This window comes from Schistocerca gregaria, chromosome 9, assembly GCF_023897955.1.
Source record: "Schistocerca gregaria isolate iqSchGreg1 chromosome 9, iqSchGreg1.2, whole genome shotgun sequence".
Classification (NCBI taxonomy): domain Eukaryota; kingdom Metazoa; phylum Arthropoda; class Insecta; order Orthoptera; family Acrididae; genus Schistocerca; species Schistocerca gregaria.
In genome coordinates, this window is record NC_064928.1 from 133,108,464 (window position 1) to 133,134,383 (window position 25,920).

Consider the following 25,920-nt stretch of genomic DNA (forward strand, 5'->3'; position numbering starts at 1 on the left):
CAAAAACACAAACACATACACACAAAAACACAAACACATACACACAAAAACACAAACACATACACACAAAAACACAAACACATACACACAAAAACACAAACACATACACACAAAAACACAAACACATACACACAAAAACACAAACACATACACACAAAAACACAAACACATACACACAAAAACACAAACACATACACACAAAAACACAAACACATACACACAAAAACACAAACACATACACACAAAAACACAAACACATACACACAAAAACACAAACACATACACACAAAAACACAAACACATACACACAAAAACACAAACACATACACACAAAAACACAAACACAAACACACAAAAACACAAACACAAACACCCCTTCTTTGTTCCATGTCCAATAGTGCAAATAAAAGATGGAAGCAAAAGTCATTCGCAAAACCACATTAAAAAAATATTCTTGTTCGAATGTGAGACTTATTATTGATAATCATTATAAAATTACAGTACATAAAACTAAAACAATATTGATTAAAGCATTAAATTTGGCGGTCTTCATAAAAATGAGATTATGCATGAAATCTACAGCAAGTTGACAACAGGGAGGTTACTTGGCCCGGGGTCTTCTTGGTGAGAAAGAGGGCAGAAATTGTCATGTGGACCATCTCGAGGAGAAATTCATGTCTGACATCAGATCATACCAACCTAAGACTGCACTGGCGTTATTTCACACAGAAATAACAAATCGTGAAATCCCATTATACATACAGCCATCTTCAAATGAAGTGTTTATTTGCATAGATAAGTTAATTTAAATCTGTTGTTACAATGCAATGAGCACAAAGAAGATTGCTGCAAGAGTCATTACAGTCAGATTATTTTAGTTGCCACAGTTGAGAAGACTGTCGACAGAAGATATTCCAAATCATGCCAACATGTCATGGAAAGAACTAAACAAGAGGCCTTCTTGTTGCTAAAAAATAAAAATGATTGTTGCATATTTCATTAAGAATTCCAAAACAAAATGTACCATTAGATTGAACTTCACTACCAGTAGTTCCGTAAAATTTATGGTCTACCTTTTTCATATAATGGCTGCTTCTTTCAGTATAACAAGGGGGCTATAATTCTAACAATGATCCCAAAAAGGCAGTACCATACCACTAATAATAAGCAAACAAACACTATTGTAAGTCATGTTCTGAAGTAACTTTCATCAGTGGCTGCAAGTAAAATGATTAGAAAGGACAGGATATAATATATTCCTGTGGAAGAAAATGAATTCTACAATACAGATTTGCATGCTGGAGCATGAGCTCAATTAGCGAAGGACCTAGGACTTCCTGATTCTACCTTGAACAGGATTGTAAGAAATGTATCGGACATCAAAGCCAATGCAAGAGTGGTTCCACAACATTCAGCTATCAGCATATGATTGTTTGGATAAACTCATTGGACCAGTTTGTTTACATGACAATGTTGGGAATTCCACTTGATGGCAACATCCTGAGAGAAGAAGTGCTTCAATTTGCTGCAAAAGTAAGGACCATCACCTTCACAGCATCAAATGGTCAGCTTGGTCAGTTCAAAACTTTTAGCACTGTTTGCAAACCAACTACGTAGTGAAAATGTGTTGATAGAGGAAATGTGGACCAATGGAAAAAAAAGGAACTGTAATCTAAGGATTACACTCCAAAACACTGACAAAACTGGTCTTTTTATAACATATTGCAAATTAAGATCTTATGTTTGAAAGGTGAGAAACGCCACAGTAGGAAACAGCAGAAGCAGATGATAACCATTTTAGTTATGGTCAGTGCTGATGGATCTTAGAAAGTACCTCCTTTAATAACTTTATTCCAACAGCACTGCACAGACTACCAGTTCCATATTCACACCCACCATTCAGGCACTGGATGCTAAAATGGAGGCAAAAAGTAAGTAAATACTGCAGCTACTTGACAGACATCCAGCACACACTGACAACCTGCAGCTCAGAAGTGTTGCGTTAGTGCTCCTGCCTCCTAATTGTACAAGTGAGCTTCAACCATTAGATGTGGGAATCTTACGTTCATTTAAATGCATATACAGAAAAATGCTTGTCCAGAATGCCAAATTTATGCACAATAATGGCGTGCAACCAAATTCTATGACCCTATCACTTTTGGAAACTATGCATTATGAAGTCAAAAGTATGGATGTGAATCCTTTAACTTTTACTGATTTTATCATGAAAGCAGGATTTAAAGGTACAGGAAACACTGAGGAAGAGTTGTTTGAGCCCACAAAATTTTCTGTGATAGGCGTACCCTCTACGTTTCAAGAATATGTCAGTGTTGATGTTTCAGTCGCCACTTCAGAGGTGCCAACAGTAGATAGCATCAGTATCAATCATTTTGAAGGAGGGAAAAAAAGGTGATTGGTGAAGAGGAAGAGCAAAATGATGACCGAAACCCAGTTGTGCCAAGAAGTAGAGAAGCTATGGAAACTACTAACATTTTGAGGCAGTAAACTGCTGTTAGACAGAAACAAATGGAATTACTTCAGATTCTTTTAATTAAATAGGGAAAACCCAAATTGTTTTACTTTCATATTTTAAACAACATAACGAAAATTATAGTAATTTTAATTTATTCATCTTCACTTGTTTGGTTTCCTATGCTTTCTAAGATTTTAAACTTACTTTCATTTTACACTCTCAAGTCAGTCCACTGGAAAGTGTAAAAAGGGTTTCTTATTATACATGGTTTGAAAGAGAATGAGCAGTTTCCTTAGATTGCTTGTGGATGGTACTGTTGTTTACAATCAAATTCTTCAGAAAATCGAAACAAATTACAAAATGACTTAAACAAGATGTCTCCATGGCATGGTAACTGACAATGAGAAACTTTAGGTCCTTCACAGAAGCACTAAAAAAACAAATTTCAGCTACATAAATCTCTCACTCTTAAAGGCTGTCAATTCAGTTAAATATCCAGAATTATCTAAGGTTTTATTGCTGCAAAATTTTTCTGAAATAGTGGGCTAAAGTAAAACTGTTAGAATATCAGTTCTCAACAGACAAAATTTAAAAATTAACTGACAACCAAAACAATGAAAAATTCCATAATTCTGAAAATTCTCCCAGGTGAAAAAATTCCCCCATTTTTCCCAGATTTCCTAGGATGTGTACACCTCGAAACATACAAGATTAAATTGCACTTCCTGTGGATACTTCTCCCTGAAAGCCAAATTGTGACATCATAGTACTGACAAAGGACATCAAGAAAGTTCAAAGTTAACAAGCTTGTGTTTTATTATCAATAGAGGAAAGATTGTTATGGAAACAATAAGGAAAATAGTTTTCCGAAACTACCACCAGTCACAAATTTTTGTTGCCTTGCTTAAATTATTCAATAAAGCAACATGTTTCGTAAGTGCAAATCACTTCTTCATGCTATAATAGAGGGAGGGAAAAAAAAGATTATATATGTAATAGAGGGAAACATTCCACGTGGGAAAAATATATCTAAAAACAAAGATGATGTGACTTACCAAACAAAAGCCATGGCAGGTCGATACACACAAAATTTGAGCTTTCGCAACTGGCGGTTGCTTCATCAGGAAAGAGGGAAGGAGAGGGAAAGATTAAAGGATGTGGGTTTTAAGGGAGAGGGTAAGGAGTCATTCCAATCCCGGGAGCGGAAAGACTTACCTTAGGGGGGGAAGTATAGATTCTCGATATCCGCCAGGCCTCAACCTCCGCTAATTTCAAGTTGCTGCCACTCATACCTCACCTGTCTTTCAACAACTTCTTTGCCTCTGTACTTTTGCCTCGACTGACATCTCTGCCCAAACTCTTTGCCTTCACAAATGTCTCTCTCTCTCTCTCTCTCTCTCTCTCTCTCTCTCTCTCTCTCTCTCTCTCTAACTCTCTCTGTGTGTGTGTGTGTGTGTGTGTGTGTGTGTGTGTGTGTGTGTGTGTGTGTGTGTGTGTGTGTGTGTGTGTGTGTGTGTGTGTGTGTGTGTGTGTGTGTGTGTGTGTGTGTGTGTGTGTGTGTGTGTGTGTGTGTGTGTGTGGGGGGGGGGGGGGGATGGGGGGGGGGGGGGGCGCGCACCCGAGTGTACACCTGTCCTTTTTCCCCCCAAGGTAAGTCTTTCCGCTCCCGGGATTGGAATGACTCCTTACCCTCTCCCTTAAAACCCACATCCTTTCGTCCTTCCCTCTTTCCTGAAGAAGCAACCGTCGGTTGTGAAAGCTAGAAATTCTGTGTGTGTGTTTTATTTATTGTGCCTGTCTACCGGCACTTTCCCCGCTTGGTAAGTCTTGGAATCTTTGTTTTTAATATATTTTTCCCATGTGGAAGTTAAACCAGTAGATGTACACAGCACATGCCCTCCAGTGTTTTTATAATTTTTAAAAAATGTTTTTAAAAAATTATAAGTTCTACCCACCTGACATAATTTAAATGTTTAATAATAATAGACTCACAAGGAGTGAACATGGAAATTTTATTACTTGACAATAAAGATGAAATAAGTCTGACGACAATGTAAGAATTTTACTTATGTTCCATTTCATGTAATTAAATTTGAAGTGGTTTACTTCCATTGAGGTTTATATGTAGTTCACATAGATGGCACCATATAACCAACTCATGTGTTCTCCACACAGCCCGCCTTCTACAAAAATTAGTATTCCATGAATTGTGTACAATGCCAGACCAACAGGCGTTACATGCATTGACCAAAAAAAATGGATAGTGGTATGTAATATAAAAACCATACGAGTTAAGCCATTAATTGCAACATTTTACGACATCATCTAACTATGTACGTGTTGTATTCTTAGCATTGAGAATGGCTAGTTGCCAGTCGAAATCTAGATCTGCTAATAAATATTCCAAAGGAGACTGATAGCTGAAATCTATTATTTACATTTCAACAGAATGCTGTTCAAGGGGAAGACCTTAAATATATTTAAACAACTGCTCTAGCAGGCAGGATTATTTATGGTGATAAAACAGTGTCATGTATTTCAGTGATACAGAAGTTTTGCAATATCACAGAATTCTGCTGCCTACATCTACATTTATATTCTGCAGATCACCATCAAGTACAAGCTATGGGTACATCCCATTGTACCAGTTACACTCACATATGGAGCACAGGAAGAAAGAATGACAGAATGACTGAATGCCTCTGCCCAAGCAGTCATCATTCTAATCCTATCCTCACAATCCCTGTGTGACCAATATGTAGAGTTTATGTTCCTAGAGTCATCATTTAAAGCCAGTTCTTTAAACTTTGTTAACAGACTTTCTCAGAACAGTTTACATCTAGCTTCAAGAGTCTTCCAATCCAGTTCCTTCCTATCAGAGACACTTTCCCCACAAATAAAACAAACCTGTGACCATTCTTGTTGCCCTTCTCTCTGTATGTTCAATACCCCTGTTAGTCCCATCTAGTACGGGTCCCACACCCTTCAGAAATATTCCAGGATGAGTTGCAAGAGTGACTTCAAGCATCTCCTTTGCAGACCGATTCAATTTACCCAATATTCTACCAACCACCAACCAAGTGATGTCAACCACCTTCAGTACCCATGACTGAGCCTATGATCATTCCATTTCATATTCCTACCAAGTGTTACAACCAGGTATTTATATGTTTTGGCTGATTCCAACAGTTAATGTTATAGTCATAGGATACTACATGTGTTTTGTAAAGTGCACAATTTTACATTTCTGAACATTTAACGCAAGTTGCCAATCTTTGCACCAGTTTTAAATTTTATCTGACTGAATGTTTATGCAGTTTCTTTCAGAAAGTGCTTCATTATAGATAACTGATGATCTGTAAAAAGTCTGTGGTTACTATCTGCTGCAAGGTAATTAATGTCTAACATGTAGAGCAAGGGTCTTCCTGGTGCAGACCCGAGTTTACTTTTGCACCTGACAATGATTCTCCATCCAAGGTAACAAGATGTGTCCTCCCTACCAAAATGTCATCAATCCATTCACAAATTTCACTCAATACCCCGCATGGTTGTACTTTTGACAAGAGGCATAGGTGTGATACTGAGTCAGCCACTTTTTGGAAACCAAGAAATACTCTATCTACCTGACTGCCTTGATCCAAAGCCTTCAGTACGATACCTCATGTTGGAGCTCAGAATATGTTCTAAGATTCTACAACAAATCTGTGAGGGATATTGTATGGTGATTTTGTGAATCACTTCTACTACCTTTCTTGTAGAAGTGTGAGACCAGGGCCTTTTTCCTGGAACGGGGCACGGTTTTTGTTCGAGCAATCTACAATAAGCTGTAGTTAGAAGAGAGGCTAACTCAGCTGCACATACAGCATATAATCTGATAGGGATTCTATCAGGCCCTGGAGCTTTGTCCAGTTTTAATGATTTCAGCTTTTTCTCGACACGACTGACACTAATACTTATTTCATTCAGTTTGTCAGTGGTACAAGGATTAAATTGTGCCAGTTCTCCTGAGTTTTCTTTAATAAAAGAACATTTGAAAATTGAGTTAAACATGTCAGCTTTTGCTATGCTGCCCTCAATTTTTCATGTCTCATTTGCTAGGGACTCTACACTAACAGCCTTTACACACAATGAGAATTTCTTTTGTGTTCTGTTAAGGATTATTTGACAATATTATGCTCTTTTAGTTATTGAAGGCATCACACAGTGCTCTCTTGACAGCGAAACACGTTTCATTCAGCATATATCTTTCTGTAGTCCTACACCGTTTTACACCTATTATGCAACAATCTGTTTCTTTAGAAATTCTTTAAGGTGACTATACCATTATGAACTGTTCTACTGAGTACATACCTATTCAGTGCAGGCTCCACTAGTCAAACTTTAGCGCCATATTTCCTCTACATGCTTCTGCCCTGAACTGAAAGTTTTAGGTTCCTCATTGAGATATGACACTGCCAATTCTTATCCAATTTACTGAAAATATATATGTTTCTGCTCATTTTACTTGTCCTTTGCACTTTGGTAATCATCGGCGCCACCACCGGATCGTGGTCACTGATACCCTTTTCATTGTGGACTGCTCAAAGAGATCAGGTCTGTTTGTTGCCCTTAGATCCAATGTATTTCCATGACGACTGCAGTTCTTTGTATCTTTTCTAGGCAGTTTTCTGATTAAGCATTTAGTAATGTTTCACAGCATATCTTATGCCCAACACTAACAAAACTGTAATTTTCCCAGTATTGGATGATTAAAGTCGGGAACAATTACAGTAAGTCAACTGAATTACAAACAAGTGAACTGAGGTTCTCCCTAATGTTTCTAGTAACAACTGATGAGTCTAGTCGGAGATAGAAGGATCCCATTATTTTATGCCCACCCGTGATATTTTATGTTGCACAAACAATCTCACTTGCAGCTTCAATTTCTGTCTTGGTGGAGTTGTGTTTGTCTACTGTGACAAATACACCAGCTCCATTTCCCATTTGCCTATCCTTTCATTACACACTTAAATTTCCCCAAAAAACTTAATTTAAGGCAACCACCTTTCTGTACCTAGTATATGACTTATGGTACTGTATTGTATCAATTTTATTACAATAATATTTTTGTGTAAAGCAAACTATAAAATGTTTTTGTTTGTACATCACAGACTTTGCGAGTGCTGAAGGCTAGTATGCACAGTACAAGTTAAGTACAACAGATGTGACACCCAGCTGGCCTCTGGCCGCCTACCACAAGAAGAAATTATGCCACATCCCCGAGATGAGTGATCTGATACTGAACTAAAGAAATTTATGTTCAATGGTAAATGTGTGTCTCAAAATTTATTCAGTCTCTTCTTGCCCACTCTAGAATCAAGTTCATTTTTATGCATTGGGTAAAACTATTATGTGGCCAAACATCTTATGTCATAGGGGAAATAAATGTTGAAGTGTTTTGTGAGAAAACAATATTTTTCAAACTATGTATACCACCTTACATACAAAAAAAAAAAGATTATTTCATTTGTGCCTGTTATGGACTTTTGACCAACTGGTTACAGCCAGTTTATTTTGAGAAGTGCTAGAAGCCAAAGCTATATCTTTAGCTTTACAATACCTCAAGGCAAGTATTAACAAAAAAAAAAATATTGTGTGTTTTGAGGAAAGGAGTCTTAACTGTTTGCTGTAAAAGGTTTTAACTCAGATTTCCTAAGAAATAATCCTGCTGTCTCTTTAATGTTGGAAAATATTAATTTTAAGTACAACTGCTGGTACAGAAACCAATGACTCATTCATTTTGTAGAGGCCCTGTTTAAACAGTGGTATCACTGACTGTGCGACTCAAATTATGTCTACAGGAAACAATTTTCCTTTATTTTCCATATTCTTCCTCAATTCAGAAATTTCAGATATTCACAAAATGATCTAAGTGCATTCAAATTAAATATCAAATGAAGTGGTGGATAATGACAGGACAGAACACAGTCATAACATTATAAACTACACCGAAGTGCCCAACTGGTATAGGCATGTGTATCCAAATACAAAGAGACATAACCAGGCAGAAAACAGCACTGTGGTTGGCAACACCTATATAATACAACATGTGTGGCACAGTTGCTAGATCGGTTATTGCTGCTACAGTGGCTGGGTATCAAAATTTAAGGAGTTTGAATGTGGTGTTCTAGTCGGCACACAAGAGACAGGACACAGCATATCCAATATAGTGATGAAGCAGGGAGGATTCACCTGTACGACCATTTCCCAAGTGTACTGTGAATATCAGGGATCTGGTAAAACATCAGCTCTCAGACGTCACTGTGCCTGCAAAAAGATCCTGCAAGAACAGGACCAATGACTACTGAAGAGAATAATTCAGTGTGACAGGAGTGCAACCCTTCTGCAAATTTCAACACTAGGCCACAAGGGACAGCATTCGAACCATTTAACGAAACATCGTTATGGGCGTTCGGAGCTGAAGGCCCACTTGTGTACCCTTGACTCCATGACACGAAGCTTTACACCTTATCTCAACTTAACAACAACACATTGGACTGCTGATAACAGGAAATATGTTGCCTGGCCAGACGAGTCTCGTTTCAAATTTTATTGAGCACATGGACGTGTATGAGTACGGAGACAACCTCACGAATCTATGGACCTGCATGTCAGCAGGGGACTGTTCAAGCTGGTGGAGGCTCTGTAATAGTGTGGGGTATGTGCAGTTAGAGTGATATGGGACCCAAGATATGTCTAAATATGACTGATAAGTGATATGTGCATTAGTATCCTGTCTAATCACCAGCATCCATTCACATTCATTGTGCTTTCCAACATACTTTGGCAATTACAGCAGGATAATGTGACACCACACATGTCCAGAATTGCTACAGAGTGGCTCCAGGAACACATTTCCACATTTAAACACTTCCGCTGGCCACAAAACTGCCCAGACATGAACATTGAGCATATCTGGGATGCCTTTCAATGTGCTGTTCAGAAGAGATCTCCACCCTCTCTTACTCTTACTGACTTATGGACAACCCTGCACATTCATGGTGTCAACTCCCTACTTCAGACATTAGTCTAGTCCATGCCACATGTTGCAGCACTTCTGCATGCTTGAGGGTGCCCTACACAATGTTAGGTGGCAGGTTTACAAGTTTCTTTGGTTTTTCAGTATATATTATTTCATAAGCAAAAAGGGACCCATTTCACCATATTTCATCATAATAAATGTTTATTTTGTTTCAAAAGACACTTTAAACAACATCCCTGTCAAAAGATGCAGGGTGTGCTGTACCTTCACCCACAGTAGTGCAACTCTGAAGACTGATTAATAGTATTAAACAAAAACACCGGAATCATAGGTGAAACTAACATGGGTAGTTTACAGTAAGAGCACTCTAATGATAGATCTGTCTGGATTCTGTTTTAATCCAGTTTTGTGAGCCTTATCTTTATAAAAACAATATTAACATATGAATATTTACCATATTGATGCACTGATCATCAGTGGGACCCCCATACTTAAATGTTATCCTATGTCGTTTCATGTCCATGAAATACTCCTTTGCCTCTTTGGATGTGGAGGTGCCCAAACCTGAAATTGTGTTTAAATGAAAGAAGAGACGTATGTTATCAATTTAATTCATGTTGAATATATTCATTACACAGAATGGCACTTCGGTTTTTGGAGTGTTCATTTGGAGTACAGAAATAGCTATATTAAAAAAAATACCTTTGTAGTACTTTATCTTGTAGGTATGCCAATTATCTCTTGAAGCTTTCCATTCATCGAACTCTGGCAGTGAATAAAATGAGAACTCTTGGTTGCCTTTTGAAGCTTTCACAATAGGTGTTATAAATTCCTCCAAAAATGGGAGCTGGAGGAGAGATGGCCAATTGTGGTGAATGAAATTGATCAGCAAACCTTTGATGTGTGATCCATCCTGAAATTAGAAGTTAAAAGTTTGTCAAGCAATTGTTTGCATATTAAAGACAGCATAAACCAACACATTGAGTGTCCATCTGCACCAAATTCATACATGGAGGGACAAAACTGTACTGCTCATTTACAAGCCCACTGCTGCAGTTAGTACTCAATATTCCACATAACATTACAAGCTTAGACAACAGGTGTTCTCTTTACAATTCTAAGCTATACTTTGGCACTTCCCCATTGTTTCTTTACAGCTCCAGATGCTTTTAGTTTGATAGTAACCATCTGGTTTCCTTCTTTAATGTGTCATTAAAAATACTGTATATTGCAAGATCACTATCACTTGCACTGTCCTCTTCAATAACCTTTTCTTCCCCCTATCTACTGTTTTTTTATGCTCATTTACTCTATTCCATTAAAATAGTTTTTTGCAAATAAAAATGCAAATCTCCCTATGTTGCCCATTCAAAAAATAATTTTCTTCTCACAAAGTAACAGAAAATAGCGATATGGTGTATCTAACAACTTCCCAAGTAAGCACGTTATTTCACGTTGCTGAAATGTCTTACTTTCCAAGCTTTGTTGAATGGTGGCACAATGGTCGTGAAATTTGGCGAAGTCCAATTCAAGAGAGCAACCATTCAATGTGAAATTTTGAGTCTTGCTTGAAAAAAATACTTTCTGAAACACCTAACTTCAGGAGCAGTCTCCAAGAGTGTTGCCAGCATGCATCCGGTCACACTCCACAAGACACTGCATGCAGCTTGCGAAATAGGCAACAAAACAAGCATGTGGCATGCAAGAAAGAACAGACTGGACGGCCACTGGTCTCTACCACTCACTTTGCCGAAATGTCAGAAAGTAACTTTACTTAGAATACAAGATGAACAAACTTCCCCTCCCTCCACATGAAAATTATGTACTCAGTTGTTCATTTACAGAAGGGAAGAGACAAATTTATTTACCTGGTCCTGATCTGTCATTATCATCATCTTTCCATATCTCAGTGTCTTTAGATCATTCACTGATTCATATTTCTTCTTGTACTGAAGGCCAACAATGCGAATTATATTATTTATTTCTGCATTTTCCATAATCTGTCAGAACAGAACATTGAATAACAGTTACACATTTCTGTCATGTAATCAATACAGTGAAACAATCATCAAATTACAAACATTTTGTTTGGTCAGGTGGGTAGGGATATTTGATAGAGGAGATGTACTTACTTACAGAATAACAGCTATCAAATTTCAAAACCTAAACTGAAAGTGTAGAAACCATTCAGATATGTAGCATGGACAATCATTTACTGCTAGGGAACATATATCCTGTTTGGTCACAATAAGCACGTGCTGTACTTATACGAAAGCAGATATGACACGTGAAAATATTGGCAGCATTCGGTAACAAATCAATCACCTTCTAACTAGTGAATTTTCTCCACTACTCTAAGCACCAGAAAAAATCAACTTACTGTGGTTCAAATGGCTCTAAGCACTATGGGACTTAACAGCTGTGGTCATCAGTCCCCTAGAACTTAGAACTACTTAAACCTAACTAACCTAAGAACACCACACACATCCATGCCCGAAGCAGGATTCGAACCTGCGACCGCAGCGGTCACGTGGTTCCAGGCTGAAGCGCCTAGAACTGCTCAGCCACTCCGGCCGACAACTTATTGTGGCCAAACTACATGTGAACATTACTGAGAATCTAGTTTGAGCAAGTTTCATTAAACTAAATGGATAATAGAAACAAAGATTCCAAGACTTACCAAGCGGGAAAGTGCTGGTAGATAGGCACAATAAATAAAACACACAAACAGAATTTCGAGCTTTCGCAACAGGCAGCTGCTTCGCCAGGAAAGAGGGAAGGAAAAGGAAAGATGAAAGGATGTGGGTTTTAAGGGAGAGGGTAAGGAGTCATTCCAATCCCCGGGAGAGGAAAGACTTATCTTCGGGGAAAGGATAGGTATATACTCACGCCCACACACACACACACACACACACACACACACACACACACACACACACACACAGACATATTTAAAGGCAAAGAGTTTGGGCAGAGATGTCAGTCGAGGTGGAAGTGCAGAGGTAAAGATGATGTTGAATGACAGGTGAGGTATGAGTGGCGGCAACCTGAAATTAGCGGAGATTGAGGCCTGGTGGATAACGAGAAGAGAGGATATATTGAAGGGCAAGTTCCCATCTCCAGAGTTCGGATAGGTTGGTGTTGGTGGGAAGTATCCAGATAACTCTGACGGTGTAACACTGTGCCAAGATGTGCTGGTCGTGCACCAAGGCATGTTTAGCCACAGGGTGATCCTCATTACCAACAAACACTGTCTGCCTGTGTCGATTCATGCGAATGGACAGTTTGTTGCTGTACACGTCAAACCCTCCAACAAGCAACAGTACCTCCATTACGACAGCTGCCACCCATTCCATATCAAACGGTCCCTTCCCTACAGCCTAGGCCTTCGTGGCAAACGAATCTGCTCCAGTCCTAAATCCCTGAACCATTACACCGACAACCTGAAAACAGCTTTCGCATCCCGCAACTACCCTCCTGACCTGGTACAGAAGCAAATAACCAGAGCCACTTCCTCATCCCCTCAAACCCAGAACCTCTCACAGAAGAACCCTGAAAGTGCCCCACTTGTGACAGGATACTTCCCGGTACTGGATCAGACTGAATGTGGCTCTCCAGCAGGGATACGACTTCCTAAAATCCTGCCCCGAAATGAGAGCCATCCTTCATGAAATCCTCCCACTCCACCAAGAGTGTCTTTCCGCCGTCCACCTAACCTTCGTAACCTCTTGGTTCATCCTTATGAAATCCCCAAACCACCTTCCCTACCTTCTGGCTCCTTCCCTTGTAACCGCCCCCAGTGTAAAACCTGTCCTATGCACCCTCCCACCACCACCTACTCCAGTCCTGTAACCCGGAAGGTGTACACTATCAAAGGAAGAGCCACGTGTGAAAGCACCCACGTGATTTACCAACTGACCTGCCTACACTGTGACGCTTTCTATGTGGGTATGACCAGCAATAAACTGTCCAACTGAATGGACACAGGCAGACAGTGTTTGTTGATAATGTGCATTACCCTGTGGCTAAACATGCCTTGGTGCACGGCCAGCACATCTTGGCACAGTGTTACACCACCCGGGTTATCTGGATACTTCCCACCAAGACCAACCGATCCGAACTCCGGAGATGGGAACTTGCCCTTCAATATATCCTCTCTTCTCGTTATCCACCAGGCCTCAATCTCCTAATTTCAAGTTGCCGCCACTCATACCTCACCTGTCGTTCAACATCAGCTTTACCTCTGCACTTCCACCTCTACTGACATCTCTGCCCAAACTCTTTGCCTTTAAATATGTGTGTGTGTGTGTGTGTGTGTGTGTGTGTGTGTGTGTGTGTGTGTGTGTGTGTGTGTGTGTGTGTGTGTGTGGGTGGGTGTGTGTGTGTGTGTGGGTGTGTGTGTGTGGGTGTGTGTGTGTGGGTGTGTGTGTGTGGGTGTGTGTGTGTGCGCGCGCACTAGCGAGTATATACCTATTTTTTTTCCCCCTAAGGTAAGTCTTTTCACTCCCGGGATTGGAATGACTCCTTACCCTCTCCCTTAAAACCCACATCCTTTCATCTTTCCTTTTCCTTCCCTCTTTCCTGACGAAGCAGCCGCCGGTTGCGAAAGCTCGAAATTCTGTGTGTGTGTTTGTGTTTTATTTATTGTGCCTATCTACCGGCACTTTCCCGCTTGGTAAGTCTTGGAATCTTTGTTTTTATTATATTTTTCCCATGTGGACATTTGTTTCTATTTTATTTAAATGGATAATAGTTTGTACATGCTAATCCTTAACCTCCTATCCTACGCCACAGCTCTCTCCCTTCACCGTCTTTCCACAGTGGCTGTCCCATTACCGCCAGACTCCTTGTTGGCCACTGTGGATGCGACATCCTTGTACACCAACATCCCCATGCCCATTGCCTTGCAGCCATGTAACAATACCTTCCCAGCATCCACCCGACACCAAACCCCCCACCCCCTCTTGCCTAATTCTATCCAACCACATCCCAACAATTATTTCACTTTTCAAGGCCAAATCTACAAACAAATCCATGGTATCATGGCTACTTGTGTGGCAGTACCCTATTCAGACTTATTTATGAGCCACCAAGAGGAATCATTTCTGTCACATCAAAACCTAAAATCTCTTGCCTGGTTCAGATTCACTGAAGACATTTTTATGATCCAGAGTCGTGGCATGGACAACCTTTGCTGTTTCCTCCATAACCTCTACAGCTATTCTCAAATTCACTTACCTCTTCCTTCTCAACTGAAGTCCCCTTATTAGATGTCAATCTCTGCCTGTCAGATGGTTCCATAGATACGCCTGTCCCTATTAAGCACACCAAGCCACCAATAGTACTTCCGCTTTGAGAGTCACCCATTTCATCCACAAAAATCTTTTCCTTATAGCCTCACTATCTGCATTGGAAAGCAGGCGTTGTCGAAATGCACCAACAAACTTACCAGAGCCTTTACTGACAGACAATATCCTACCCATAAACAAGTCTCCTGAGCCATTCTCCTCCTCGTGACACCAGTAAAGCTATTAACCAGCCACCAAGCAGCACTCTAATCATCCTAGCCTTTAAAAGCTCAACCGTATCCATCACCAGGGCATCTCATCGTGACTTGAGCTGAGGTATGTCCTACCCACATCACCAAAAGCGTTCTGCCACCAACCAATCTACAGAATATTCTTACATGTCATTATTCTAACCCTTCTCCTAATCCTGAATCCCACAGGTGGTCAACATAGGTGCAAGATCTGTCCCATAAACACACCCACCACCACCTCCTGCAGTACAATCACAGGAATTTCCTATAGAACAAAAGGCAGGGGTGCATGTGAAAGCAGCCTTGTAGTGTATCAGCTATACAATACTGCAATTACTGTACAACATTCTATGTCAGCATGACAAGTAACCAACTGTGTATTTACATGACCACCACCAAACTCTGGCAAACTGCAAACTTTACCATCCAATTTCCAAACAAGCTAAACCTCGTCTCTTTCTACTGCTTCATCTTGCCTTTTCCTTACCCTCTTCTGTCCACACCACTTTCTCCAGGGAGATCATGCAGTGCCTTATCTTCCCCCCCTCCCCTCCCCAACCCCCTTTCCAACAAATCTCCCTTCTCTCTTCTCCATCTTCATCTTCCTCTCCTTTTCCTTTCCCCTCCACCTACCGTATTTACTTGAATCTAAGCCGCACTTTTTTCCGGTTTTTGTAATCCAAAAAACCGCCTGCGGCTTAGAATTGAGTGCAAAGTAAGCCGAAGTTCTGAAAAATATTTGTGGGTACCGCCACAACTAACTTCTGCTGTCGAAGAAATGTAGCGCTACACAGGCATGTTTTGCAAGCACAAAGATAAATACTGGTGCCAAAACCTCTGCGTCAGTATATAAATAAAAAAAGTGGAAGACGAGATTTTTTCTCCGCCCCGAGTTTCGACCACTGCATTTTTATACATTACCCAACGAAGTAGATACAAATTCCGTATAAGTCATCTTCGAAAGTAGCAGCATTTCAATGTACCACGAAAATCCGATTGACAAGACTGTTTGGGATGTTTGTCAATCTGGCCAACTCTACATTCTGAATTTTTTCCTACCTGTGAGAAGAGATGGTTGCTAATTGGAATTTTTATGAATTGTGAATCACATGCAGTATTCTCTTCACCATAAGAATAATACTAATATAAACGTTTTGCCTTGTATTCCTTCGTGTTTGCTGCCATCTCATTTAAATCCTGTCTGCCAAAACTACGAAACTAGGGTGAGACAACAGCAAACGCGGAAGACTATACATATCATGTCATGTTTATATTCATATTATTCTTATGCCTAATAGTGATATAGTCAGAAATGAAGCATGGCAATTGCCTAAATTTTTAAATCTAAGATGACTAATTTCTATGCAGAATGTAACATATTACAGAGGCATCTACAAAGATTTTCAGAGAAAATTTTTCGCTGAACTCTCGTTCAGAACATCTTCTATCATATGCAGTCTATTATTTGGTTAATCTACAAGGAGACTACATCGAAAAATAATATAAATTTCAATTTAATTTTTTTCTTATTTTTATTCCGTTCCAAGAACTTTTCACAAGCCACCCTCGTACTAAATCTGTTGAGCCAAAGACCACACTACAACACACTCTTATCTTAAATTTAACAACAATAACAATATCTTAATAGAACCTGACAAATAGAATGTAGATTTTTCTGACAGACACTGTATTTCAAGCATAATTTTTCACGATTTTTGCCATCCAGAAGTTTCATTATATAGCTGCTGAAACTTTCTGGAAGATTAAATCTGTGGCCAAGTGCTCCAATTCATTCTACACAAATGCTGTCATTAGCAGCTTAATATTTTCTTTATTCTAGTGGAATTTTACAAAAGAGGTTTTCTTTACCTCTATAAATAATGAATCCCATTTATAGTACAATACCACATGTCACTGAGCTTTAGCTGCATGTAGCTAACAAAGCTTCAGTTCCTTAATTAAATATCCAGATAATTCATGGAATGAATGGCTAACAAGGTTTTTTTTAAGGATCCCAATTCCCTGCTTTATGTTAGATGGGAGCTTGCTAAGTATCATACCATCAGAGTTAGTAACTATTCACAACCATGGGTAGAAGGGAGGGGGACTGTATCCACAGCCTCACTGCAGGTGGGAGTGTGGTGTCTTGTTCGTGTTGTTTGATGAAAGAAGGAAGAGGGTAAAACTGTGCCAGCAGGCAGCCAAGCCCTCAATCAGCACCAAGGGGCTGCCAGGCTTAACATCCTCACCTGAAGGATTACCATTTGTGTCAAGAGGTGTCATTCTATGAAACACCATTTGGAACCATTTGGCACAGCAACACACTTTCCTCCTGAGTGTACACCAATAAAATTGTGAAGTACTGCTGGGAGTTTGTTGGATCATAACTAAAATGCACTCAAGATGGCTATTTATAAATGAAATCTGGATATGCAAAAATAATAACAAGCCACTGGGATTGCGACTGATTGCTGTATTCCTGTCCTTCCTTATAGTCTATGGAACACAGGAGAGGTTAAGAATTTAAGCTAGTATGCTGGCGTAACAAAGTGATTGTATTGTGAACTGTATGCCATCATATTTCCTACTCCTGCCAGCCAAATGCCAGTGGCGAAATTTTCTTCCACTGCTGATATGTGAATCAGCTGCTTTCAAGTCTAGCACCACAACACAGACATGCATTAGCACTTGGCTATAGAGGTAGGTACATTAATAATGGAGCACATGTGCAGGCACACTAGCTCAACAAAGGATTTAACCCTAAAGGTTGCCAGTTTTCTCTGTCATGGACCTGGCAAAAGATTCAGTGCTTTTGCTATGTAATGCTTGGTCTCCTTTACTACTAATTTATGTATGACAGAGATATTGACAAACTGAAAAGTATTTTATATCTCATATTACCATTATAAGGTGAAATATAATTGAATTATTAAATGAACTAATAGAGCAACAGAACAGGGGAAAAAGATAAACAAAGGAATTGTGTGGGAATCAGTGTACATTTAAGTGGCAGTCCAAATGAATGGCAAGATGAAAGCCTGCAAATCTGACACACAATGGCTCTGAGCACTATGGGACTTAACATCTGAGGTCATCATGCACCTAGAACTTACAACTACTTAAACCTATCAAACCTAAGGGCATCACACATATCCATGCCCAAGGCAGGATTCAAACCTGCAATTCCAGACTGAAGCACCTAGAACCACTCGGCCACCCCGGCCGGCTTCTGACACACTGACTAGACAGCCAGAAAAATGCACTGAAGTGTGCTTGGCAAGGCTGTACTGGTCATGAATTGGATGGTGAAATTGACAGACAATGAGGAAGTTCTGCTTGCACTGCTGCTATTGCACTGGTAAAGGGCTCTGCCTTGCAGCTATGAAGTAACACAGTTAAATACTATCATATGTACTTTACTTGCTATAGTTTCCAAATTCCGCCTATTATTTGCTAGCCAGGTCACGTAAGTGCAGGTGAATCACAAACTGTGGGCAAAACGTAAGATACGAGCCTTTAAAAATTTAGAGGACTGATAAAATAGGAAATAGGGAAGTTGTTCGCAGAATCAGCAAAGAAAAGAGTGGAAAAGGTTAAAGTAGGAAGAACAGGATGCTCTAACATGTTAAGATGCCCCACAATGGGCTTGAATTTTAATGGAGAAAAACAAAAAAAAACAAAACAAAACAAAAAACAACACACACGGTTTGGATGTGCTTTTAAGTGCTATTCTGACATGAAGCCACGGAAACGGGGGAAAATCTTGATGGACAAACTAAAACCAGGAAATCTCTTCTTACTCATTATTATTAGTAATGCGTTTTTGTAAACTATCTACATCCTAAACTGTACTTACATTTAAATAAAGAACTTGTTACCTGAAAAACTTTCCAAGGTAATAACTGAACAATGTACCACAGAAGTTTTGTAAGTTTTCCAACTAGTTGTGGTGGAACTAGTTTTCTGTCAACTACATTAATGACTTTTTACAAACCAAGCAATAAACTGATACCAGCACAAGTGGAAGAAATAATTAAACCTAAGTAATGAGCTGACTTCTACAATGAACAGTGGCTGAACAACAGTAGACTCCAACAAGCATACAGGTTAAGTAAAATTTCAAGAGTTAACATCAAGAATGCCAACAGCACAAATCTTCTAAACATCATATTTATCTACCATTCACACAGATATCTTAAACTGTACACTCCATTCATGCTAGAAATAAACATTACTTTCAGTGCAAATGTGTAACAGCATCAGACAACATGGCCTACAAGGCAGCCCAGCCTCACCTGCTTGTGAGAAGCTTCCCGGACGTTCAGCAGCTTGCCTCTCAGTGGGAAGACGCCATATTTATCTCTGCCAATTACACCAAGGCCAGACACAGCCAATGACTTGGCTGAATCTCCCTCAGTAAGAATAAGAGTGCAATCCAGAGAATTTTGTGTTCCTGCATGATTTGCATCTTCCAGCTTTGGTATGCCTACGATTGAAATAAACACATTAGTAGTATCAATGGTTTTACAGGTATCCGTGACACGATGGATTATCTCTGCCTTGGGAATGCGCTCCACAAACTGCTTTAGATGGTCTAACAATACATACAAAGCATCAGAGGCTGGAGGAGAAGGTAACTGGGAAGAGGAGGAAGGAGCAGATGTGCAGACAATGCAACTGGTCCTCCCCTAAACTACCCATCCATTAAGGCATCTGTTATCTGGTGCATTTTTGGCAGCAGCAGAAGAATTTTGAAGTCTTGTCACACACAAACCACTTGCCCCCTCTTATTTGGATCACTAGTTTGAATTAAGTCCTCTTAGATTGGCATACATATGAGATATGGTTCCACTGATGATATGACTAACTTCCTTTCCTATCCTCACCTAATCCTGTCTTACTTTTGTATGTGTTTATATATGTATATATCATTCTGTAATTTGTCTCACATACTGTTGGTGTCAAATGTTCTAAGGATGGATGAATAAATAAATAAATATTAAGGTAATATGTACCTTCCCAGCAATCATTAATTATCAATAGCATGTTAATTTTGAACTGCTGGTTGTCATGGTGGTGCACCTTGCCAGAGTTGTGCCACAAGGATTTTCATGCACCCACATGCAAGTTATGAAAATTTACTGTTTCTGGTCTTTGCTATTCTCAATCTCACCTCATATATAAAGATGACATCACAAACAATGTATAGACAATTTGGAAAAACCTTTTGACAATTTCTGTAGCAATCATCAGGCAATGGGAAGCACCCTCTGCCATACACTTCACTGTGGTCTGCAGAGTACATGTAGGAAAGACTTCACACAGCTTGAGGATTAAACAGAACTCATGAAGTGCCAAAAAATAACTGCAGTACAACAATAAGTGAAACTTCCGGGCAGATAAAACTATGTGCCGGAACAAGACTAACTCGGGACCTTTGTCTTTCGTAGGAAAATGTCCCAGGTGTACAGAGACCGTCCAGCACACAGTGTTTATCAGCTAGGAAGTTTCATATCAGTGAACATTCCACTGTAGGGTGAAAATTTGATTCTGACAACAATAAGCACTGCATACTACAGCTCAGTGTTGTGTACTGGTGGCTATATCTTTAACAGGCCACAAAATGAAATCTTCCCATAAAGGCATATAACCTAAATTTTCTATGCCTAAAACCACCAGTTGTGGTTTATGTATTTTGTCCGGGTAATGCCATGAAAAAATAACAAAAATTTAATAATTTCTGACTACCGCATTAAAATTTTGAAACAGGCTATCTCAAATGTGTAACACATCACCAACGAGGCACAGTGAGTATAAAAGTTTCAGGTAAATGCTACAACAAATATAGTTCAAATACAACACGCGTACCTATAAAATTCCAGAAGTGAAGAATTCAGAGACTTTAGCCCATTAAGTACTGCTGCTGAATGAGCTGCTAAGACATGAGACTAATCATAAGATAACAGAGTGTCATCATTCTCATACTTAACACGGTTTGTGCTTTAAGGACCGCTACACACACACACACACACACACACACACACACACACACACACACACACACACAAACAATCATTTAGGTTGGCTGTAGTCAAATTATTTGTGGTCCAAAGTCTTAGGTTTCTACAAGGGATAATAGCATGCAAAATATAATCTATTTGCAATAAATTCTTAATACAAGTAGCTAATAAAGGATGATACAGGTAACAGGTACAAACCACTACATATTAAAATAACAGTCCTGAAGGAACAGACTGCACATGACTCAGTTTTTTTACATTCAAAACTTAAAAAGTAACAACATACCTGTGAGTCTTGATTGTTTCTTTTTGCTGCAATTTTTTGTTAAGAGAGAATCAGCTTTTGCTTTTGCCCACAAGAGAATGGACTCGACAATGCCAGATTTAAGCACCTATGGGAGAGGAAAATGCAAAGATTAATCAACACATAAATTTTAAAACTGTGCACTCCATTATTTAAAATTTCAATACTCAAGTATTTGTATGTTTTACTACTCACATTGTTGATAAATTTCTCTGAAAGTGGACATTTCGATCCAAAACTTTTTGCCTGCAAAGTCATATTTTCCTTCGTCTGTGAATCAAATGTCGGATTCACAATAAGACAGTTTACGAAGAGCCACATGTGATTTTTAACTTGGAAGGGCTTGATCTGAATACCATTTTTATTCTTCTTCTTTAGTGTCTCAATTAATTGCTTTACAATCAGATCAGAAACATGATCTATGTGCCTACCACCCTGAAAATGCAAAACCATGAGATAAACAGCAAAATGTTAATTATTTTCATTTTGAAAAGTACTGAAAAATAAGAAAGCATTTAACACATGTACTTCACCTCCAGAAGGTGAAATTTCAGTACTGATTTCTAGTTTTGTAGTTCTCAAGCCTGTTAAAAGGGAAGATGGATAGAAAGTAGCAGCAGGTCAATCATTTCCCGGGATGGAAGATCTACTTGTTGTAAGAACGAGAGGAGACAGAGTCCAAAAACTACAACACCTGTTTAACTTAAAAACATGTGTATCAACAATATTGCAATGTAACTCTCTGAATGAAAGATTTGTGAGTGAGAAATTAATACATTTGGCTGTCAGTGACCCAACATACTTCTTAATGAAAGAGAATTCAAGAACAAACAAAGGAAACTCCCAGTTGGAATGTCAATGTAACGAAAGGATACATTGCTACTTATCATAAAGGTGGCTTGTTAAGTTGCACACAAGCACAATTAAAAGAATTACCCATAAGATTTTGGCAACAGCCTTCGTCATGAAAGACACAGGTACACATACCATTCATTCACACAAGCAACCACACATCACACCAGCTTGGGGAGCTCTGACGAGAAAGCAAGTGTCACACATTGGGGGGGGGGGGGGGGGGGGGTAAGAAAAAAAGAAAAATAAACTGCATACAGAAGAAAGGAATATACATTGGAGGACCTGTTAGGTATTCAGTTAAGATAGGAAAAGCACTTTGCTGTGTGACAAAATATTTGAACATGCCTGTCTTGTCACCTGAATGACATAAGAAATATTTCTTTGTATAACACTCAATGAGGTTTTTACTCTCTATGATTTGGGAAATAACTACAAAATGCTTATTATTATGTTGAACATATGGGGATCAGAGCAACACAGCTTCATATACTCAGGAACACTGGGCAGTTTGAGCAACATAACAGAGTGCCAGTGATCACCAGAAGATAAAGCAATTTTGTTCTCATTTGCTGTGACCATTATTATTGTAGTTCTTGAAAAAACAAAAAGAAGTAATGAAAAGTTGTCCGAGTAAGAAGTTTCGTCTATTCTTTGGTTCAGTAAATATGTGTCTTTGAACTTGCTGAAAAGACACCTAATGTCCATCACTAATGCAACATGTTTTAGCTACAAAATCTCATTATTGCAAAGTGTGAAAATTATTTTGTTGGTGAAGTGAGCAAATAACTTACACTGCATGAAGAATTTATTTTGACAGATTTCCCATGTTTTATTGGGAGCTTTAAGCAATGGCTGAACAAAACCATTTTATACAGTTTTGAGATATTAAACAGTCAACAGTAATATACTGTAGAACTAATAATATGTGAAGTATATTGTCTGAAAAACTTAGGACGGTTAAATTTTTTTTAGAGGAAGCAATACCCTAGACTACTGTGCACTTGCCACAGTATCTGGTTGCTCAAAATGAACATTCCTGAATATCCAATGAGTAAAAATGGAGAGACCTACATAGATTTTATTAATCTAAAGAGTTTTCGACAATGTAAAGCAGCTCAAGACATTTGAAGAGCACAAGGCAAAAATGATGATAGTCAATTTTTTCCCATTTTCAGGTTAGGACAGGAATTTGTAGCTCAAATAGGCAGAATTTGTAGGGGGGTGTACACGGCAAGAATGCTGGCAGTTACTAAGTCATTTGCCATTTTATTTTTGTTGTGCACGTTAAAACCGATGAATGTCATCTGTGTTCACGGCACATATGATGAGAGTCATTTCATAAGGTTGGCAACACCATCTTGATCAGGAGTTAAACTGCTGTCTTCACTCATTTGTTTACTTTGTGTTTGTGGTTACGAAGTTGGCAAATTTTATAGCTTGTGTTCTTGGTAGTAGTTTCTGTGAAAATGAATGAAATAAGTGAGTGCAGTGTGGATGAAGATTGTGAAAACATCAGTAAACCCAGCACAAAGAAGAGAAAATCCCATGGAGGGGTAAGAGATGTGATGAGAAACAAAGTGTGTACTCACGAAGCTGGGCCCAATTGCAGATGTAAAAGACTACAGTGTTTTGGTAGAGTTTGTGAAGGTGAAAGAAAAAGATTAATTTCTCATTTTAATAGTTTAGAATCTAATGATGGTCAGTCCACACACTTTTCTTGGCTTATCAATGTTGGGTAAATGAAATAAGGAATGCCAAAGTAAAGCCTTCGCCTTTCACTGTAATTGAAGCTGACCAAAACCTATTTTGAAAATAGACTGCTTTTTTAGAAAATCACTATCACAAGAAATGCCCATTTGCTACACAACCAATTTGTGAAATAAAATTTTCTAAAGACCATTGCAGGTTAGTTGAACACGGATCATCATACACTGGGTACTTTCTTATGTCACAAGACCAGCTTACCAAGCTTTCAAGAGAGACAGAAGACCCTGGTGATAATACGTCATCTTTACCACCAATTCTGCGTGAAGGTAAGAGAAAAATGACTGAACACTTTACCTTTGCTTTCACTTATCAATAATCTATAGACCTATGAGTTACAGAATAATACCTCATAACAATAGTGTAACCTTGAAAGTAATGAAAACTTATCAGTATAGAAAATATTTTTGTCATTATTACAACAGATATTTAGTTACGTTATTAGTTAAATTCGTAATACGCTATTTAAGTAGGTAGATTACTATTTTATGACAAAAACCACCAGCAGTTTCCCTTCTTTTAGCCCAAAAGTTTGCTCATTTCCACAACTGATTAAAATAAAACCTGCAGTACCTGAAGCAATTTTGCAGTCCATCTGCTCAAAAGAACTTCCTCATTGACAAAACGTAAGTTGTAAGTAATGGTATTAAAATAACTATATGGGCCTAATGTGTTAAAATCTAGAATATTATAAATTTCATAAAATAAACAGTAAACAGAATCTGTTCAAAAAATGGCTCTGAGCACTATGGGATTTAACAACTATGGTCATCAGTCCCCTAGAACTTAGAACCACTTAAATCTAACTAACCTAAGGACGTCACACAACACCCAGTCATCACGAGGCAGAGAAAATCCCTGACCCCGCTGGGAATCGAACCCGGGCGTGGGAAGCGAGAACGCTACGGCACGACCACGAGCTGCGGACACAGAATCTGTTTACAGGTTACAAGATCCACTGAAGAAGCTCAGAAAGATAGTGGACTTTCATCGTTTTTGCGAAGTTTTTTATGACTACCATCACTTTTACCATGTTTTTTGTGTACCTATTTAAGTTCTTAATTGATAAAGCACCTTAAAAATGCTGTTGTGATATATGAGAGACTAGAGCAGAAAATTTGTCGTCCTGAAAAGTTACAAAAAAGTGACTATCATCATTTTTGTCTTGTGCTCTTCATTTAAATTCCCACAGGAAACTGGTGAAAGCTATGGGGCAAGACAGGTAATACACAGTATATACAAGTGTGAAGAGTGAATTTTAACAATGGAAGACCAAGAAATAATTGTTTGGCTTGAAATGGGAGGGAGGCAAGACTGCAGTCTTCCTCTACTTTTCCCTTTGTACACTGAATTTGAAAGGACATAAATGAGAGAGACAGCAGATGATTACAATTTTGGGACTGAGGATAACAAGTATAAAGTTTTCTGGTGACTCTGCTGTTCTTGACAAAAGTAAAAAATTACTGGATTTGTTGAATGGAATGTACATAACATGGATTGACAGTTTAAAAAAAAAGGCAAAAATGAGGAACAGCAAAAATGAGACTACAAATGAACTTATCACAAATGGAGAGCACAAAGTAGACAAAGTGGAGGAATTCTGCTACTTCCTAAGCAAAATAGCAGTTGATGGATGAAGCAAGAAAAGGGTCTAGTCCCTTCACCCTATAACAACAAACCTGAACATCCCACAACAATAAAAGCATGGATAGCCAATCTGATCTCTTGTGGTATCATCTGTTGTGGGCTGTAAAACCAAGAACACAGCAAAGGAAAAAACACAAAAGTAACAAAATATACTGAGGTGGAGATGTGGTGGTCTATGACTACACTGCAATACACAATTAAGTGCTTGGCAGAGGGTTCATGAAACACTTTCAGACTATTTCTCTACCATTCCACTCTAATAGCACATGGGAAAGATTAACACTTAAATCTTTTTAT

At 38.8% G+C, this 25,920-nt stretch overlaps 1 protein-coding gene across 1 annotated transcript in view; it reads right to left on the bottom strand.

The window, feature by feature from the left end:
• The window catches only part of LOC126291679 (DNA topoisomerase 2-like), a 174,674-nt gene that overhangs the window by 125,452 nt on the left and 23,302 nt on the right, over positions 1-25,920 (bottom strand). The window contains exons 7-12 of the mRNA XM_049985274.1: positions 21,553-21,792; positions 21,340-21,445; positions 19,329-19,519; positions 11,363-11,494; positions 10,197-10,407; positions 9,949-10,058 (exon numbers count right to left, since the gene is read on the bottom strand). Of these exons, the coding sequence (XP_049841231.1) occupies positions 9,949-10,058; positions 10,197-10,407; positions 11,363-11,494; positions 19,329-19,519; positions 21,340-21,445; positions 21,553-21,792 (990 nt within the window). The remainder of the gene's footprint in view (positions 1-9,948; positions 10,059-10,196; positions 10,408-11,362; positions 11,495-19,328; positions 19,520-21,339; positions 21,446-21,552; positions 21,793-25,920) is intronic.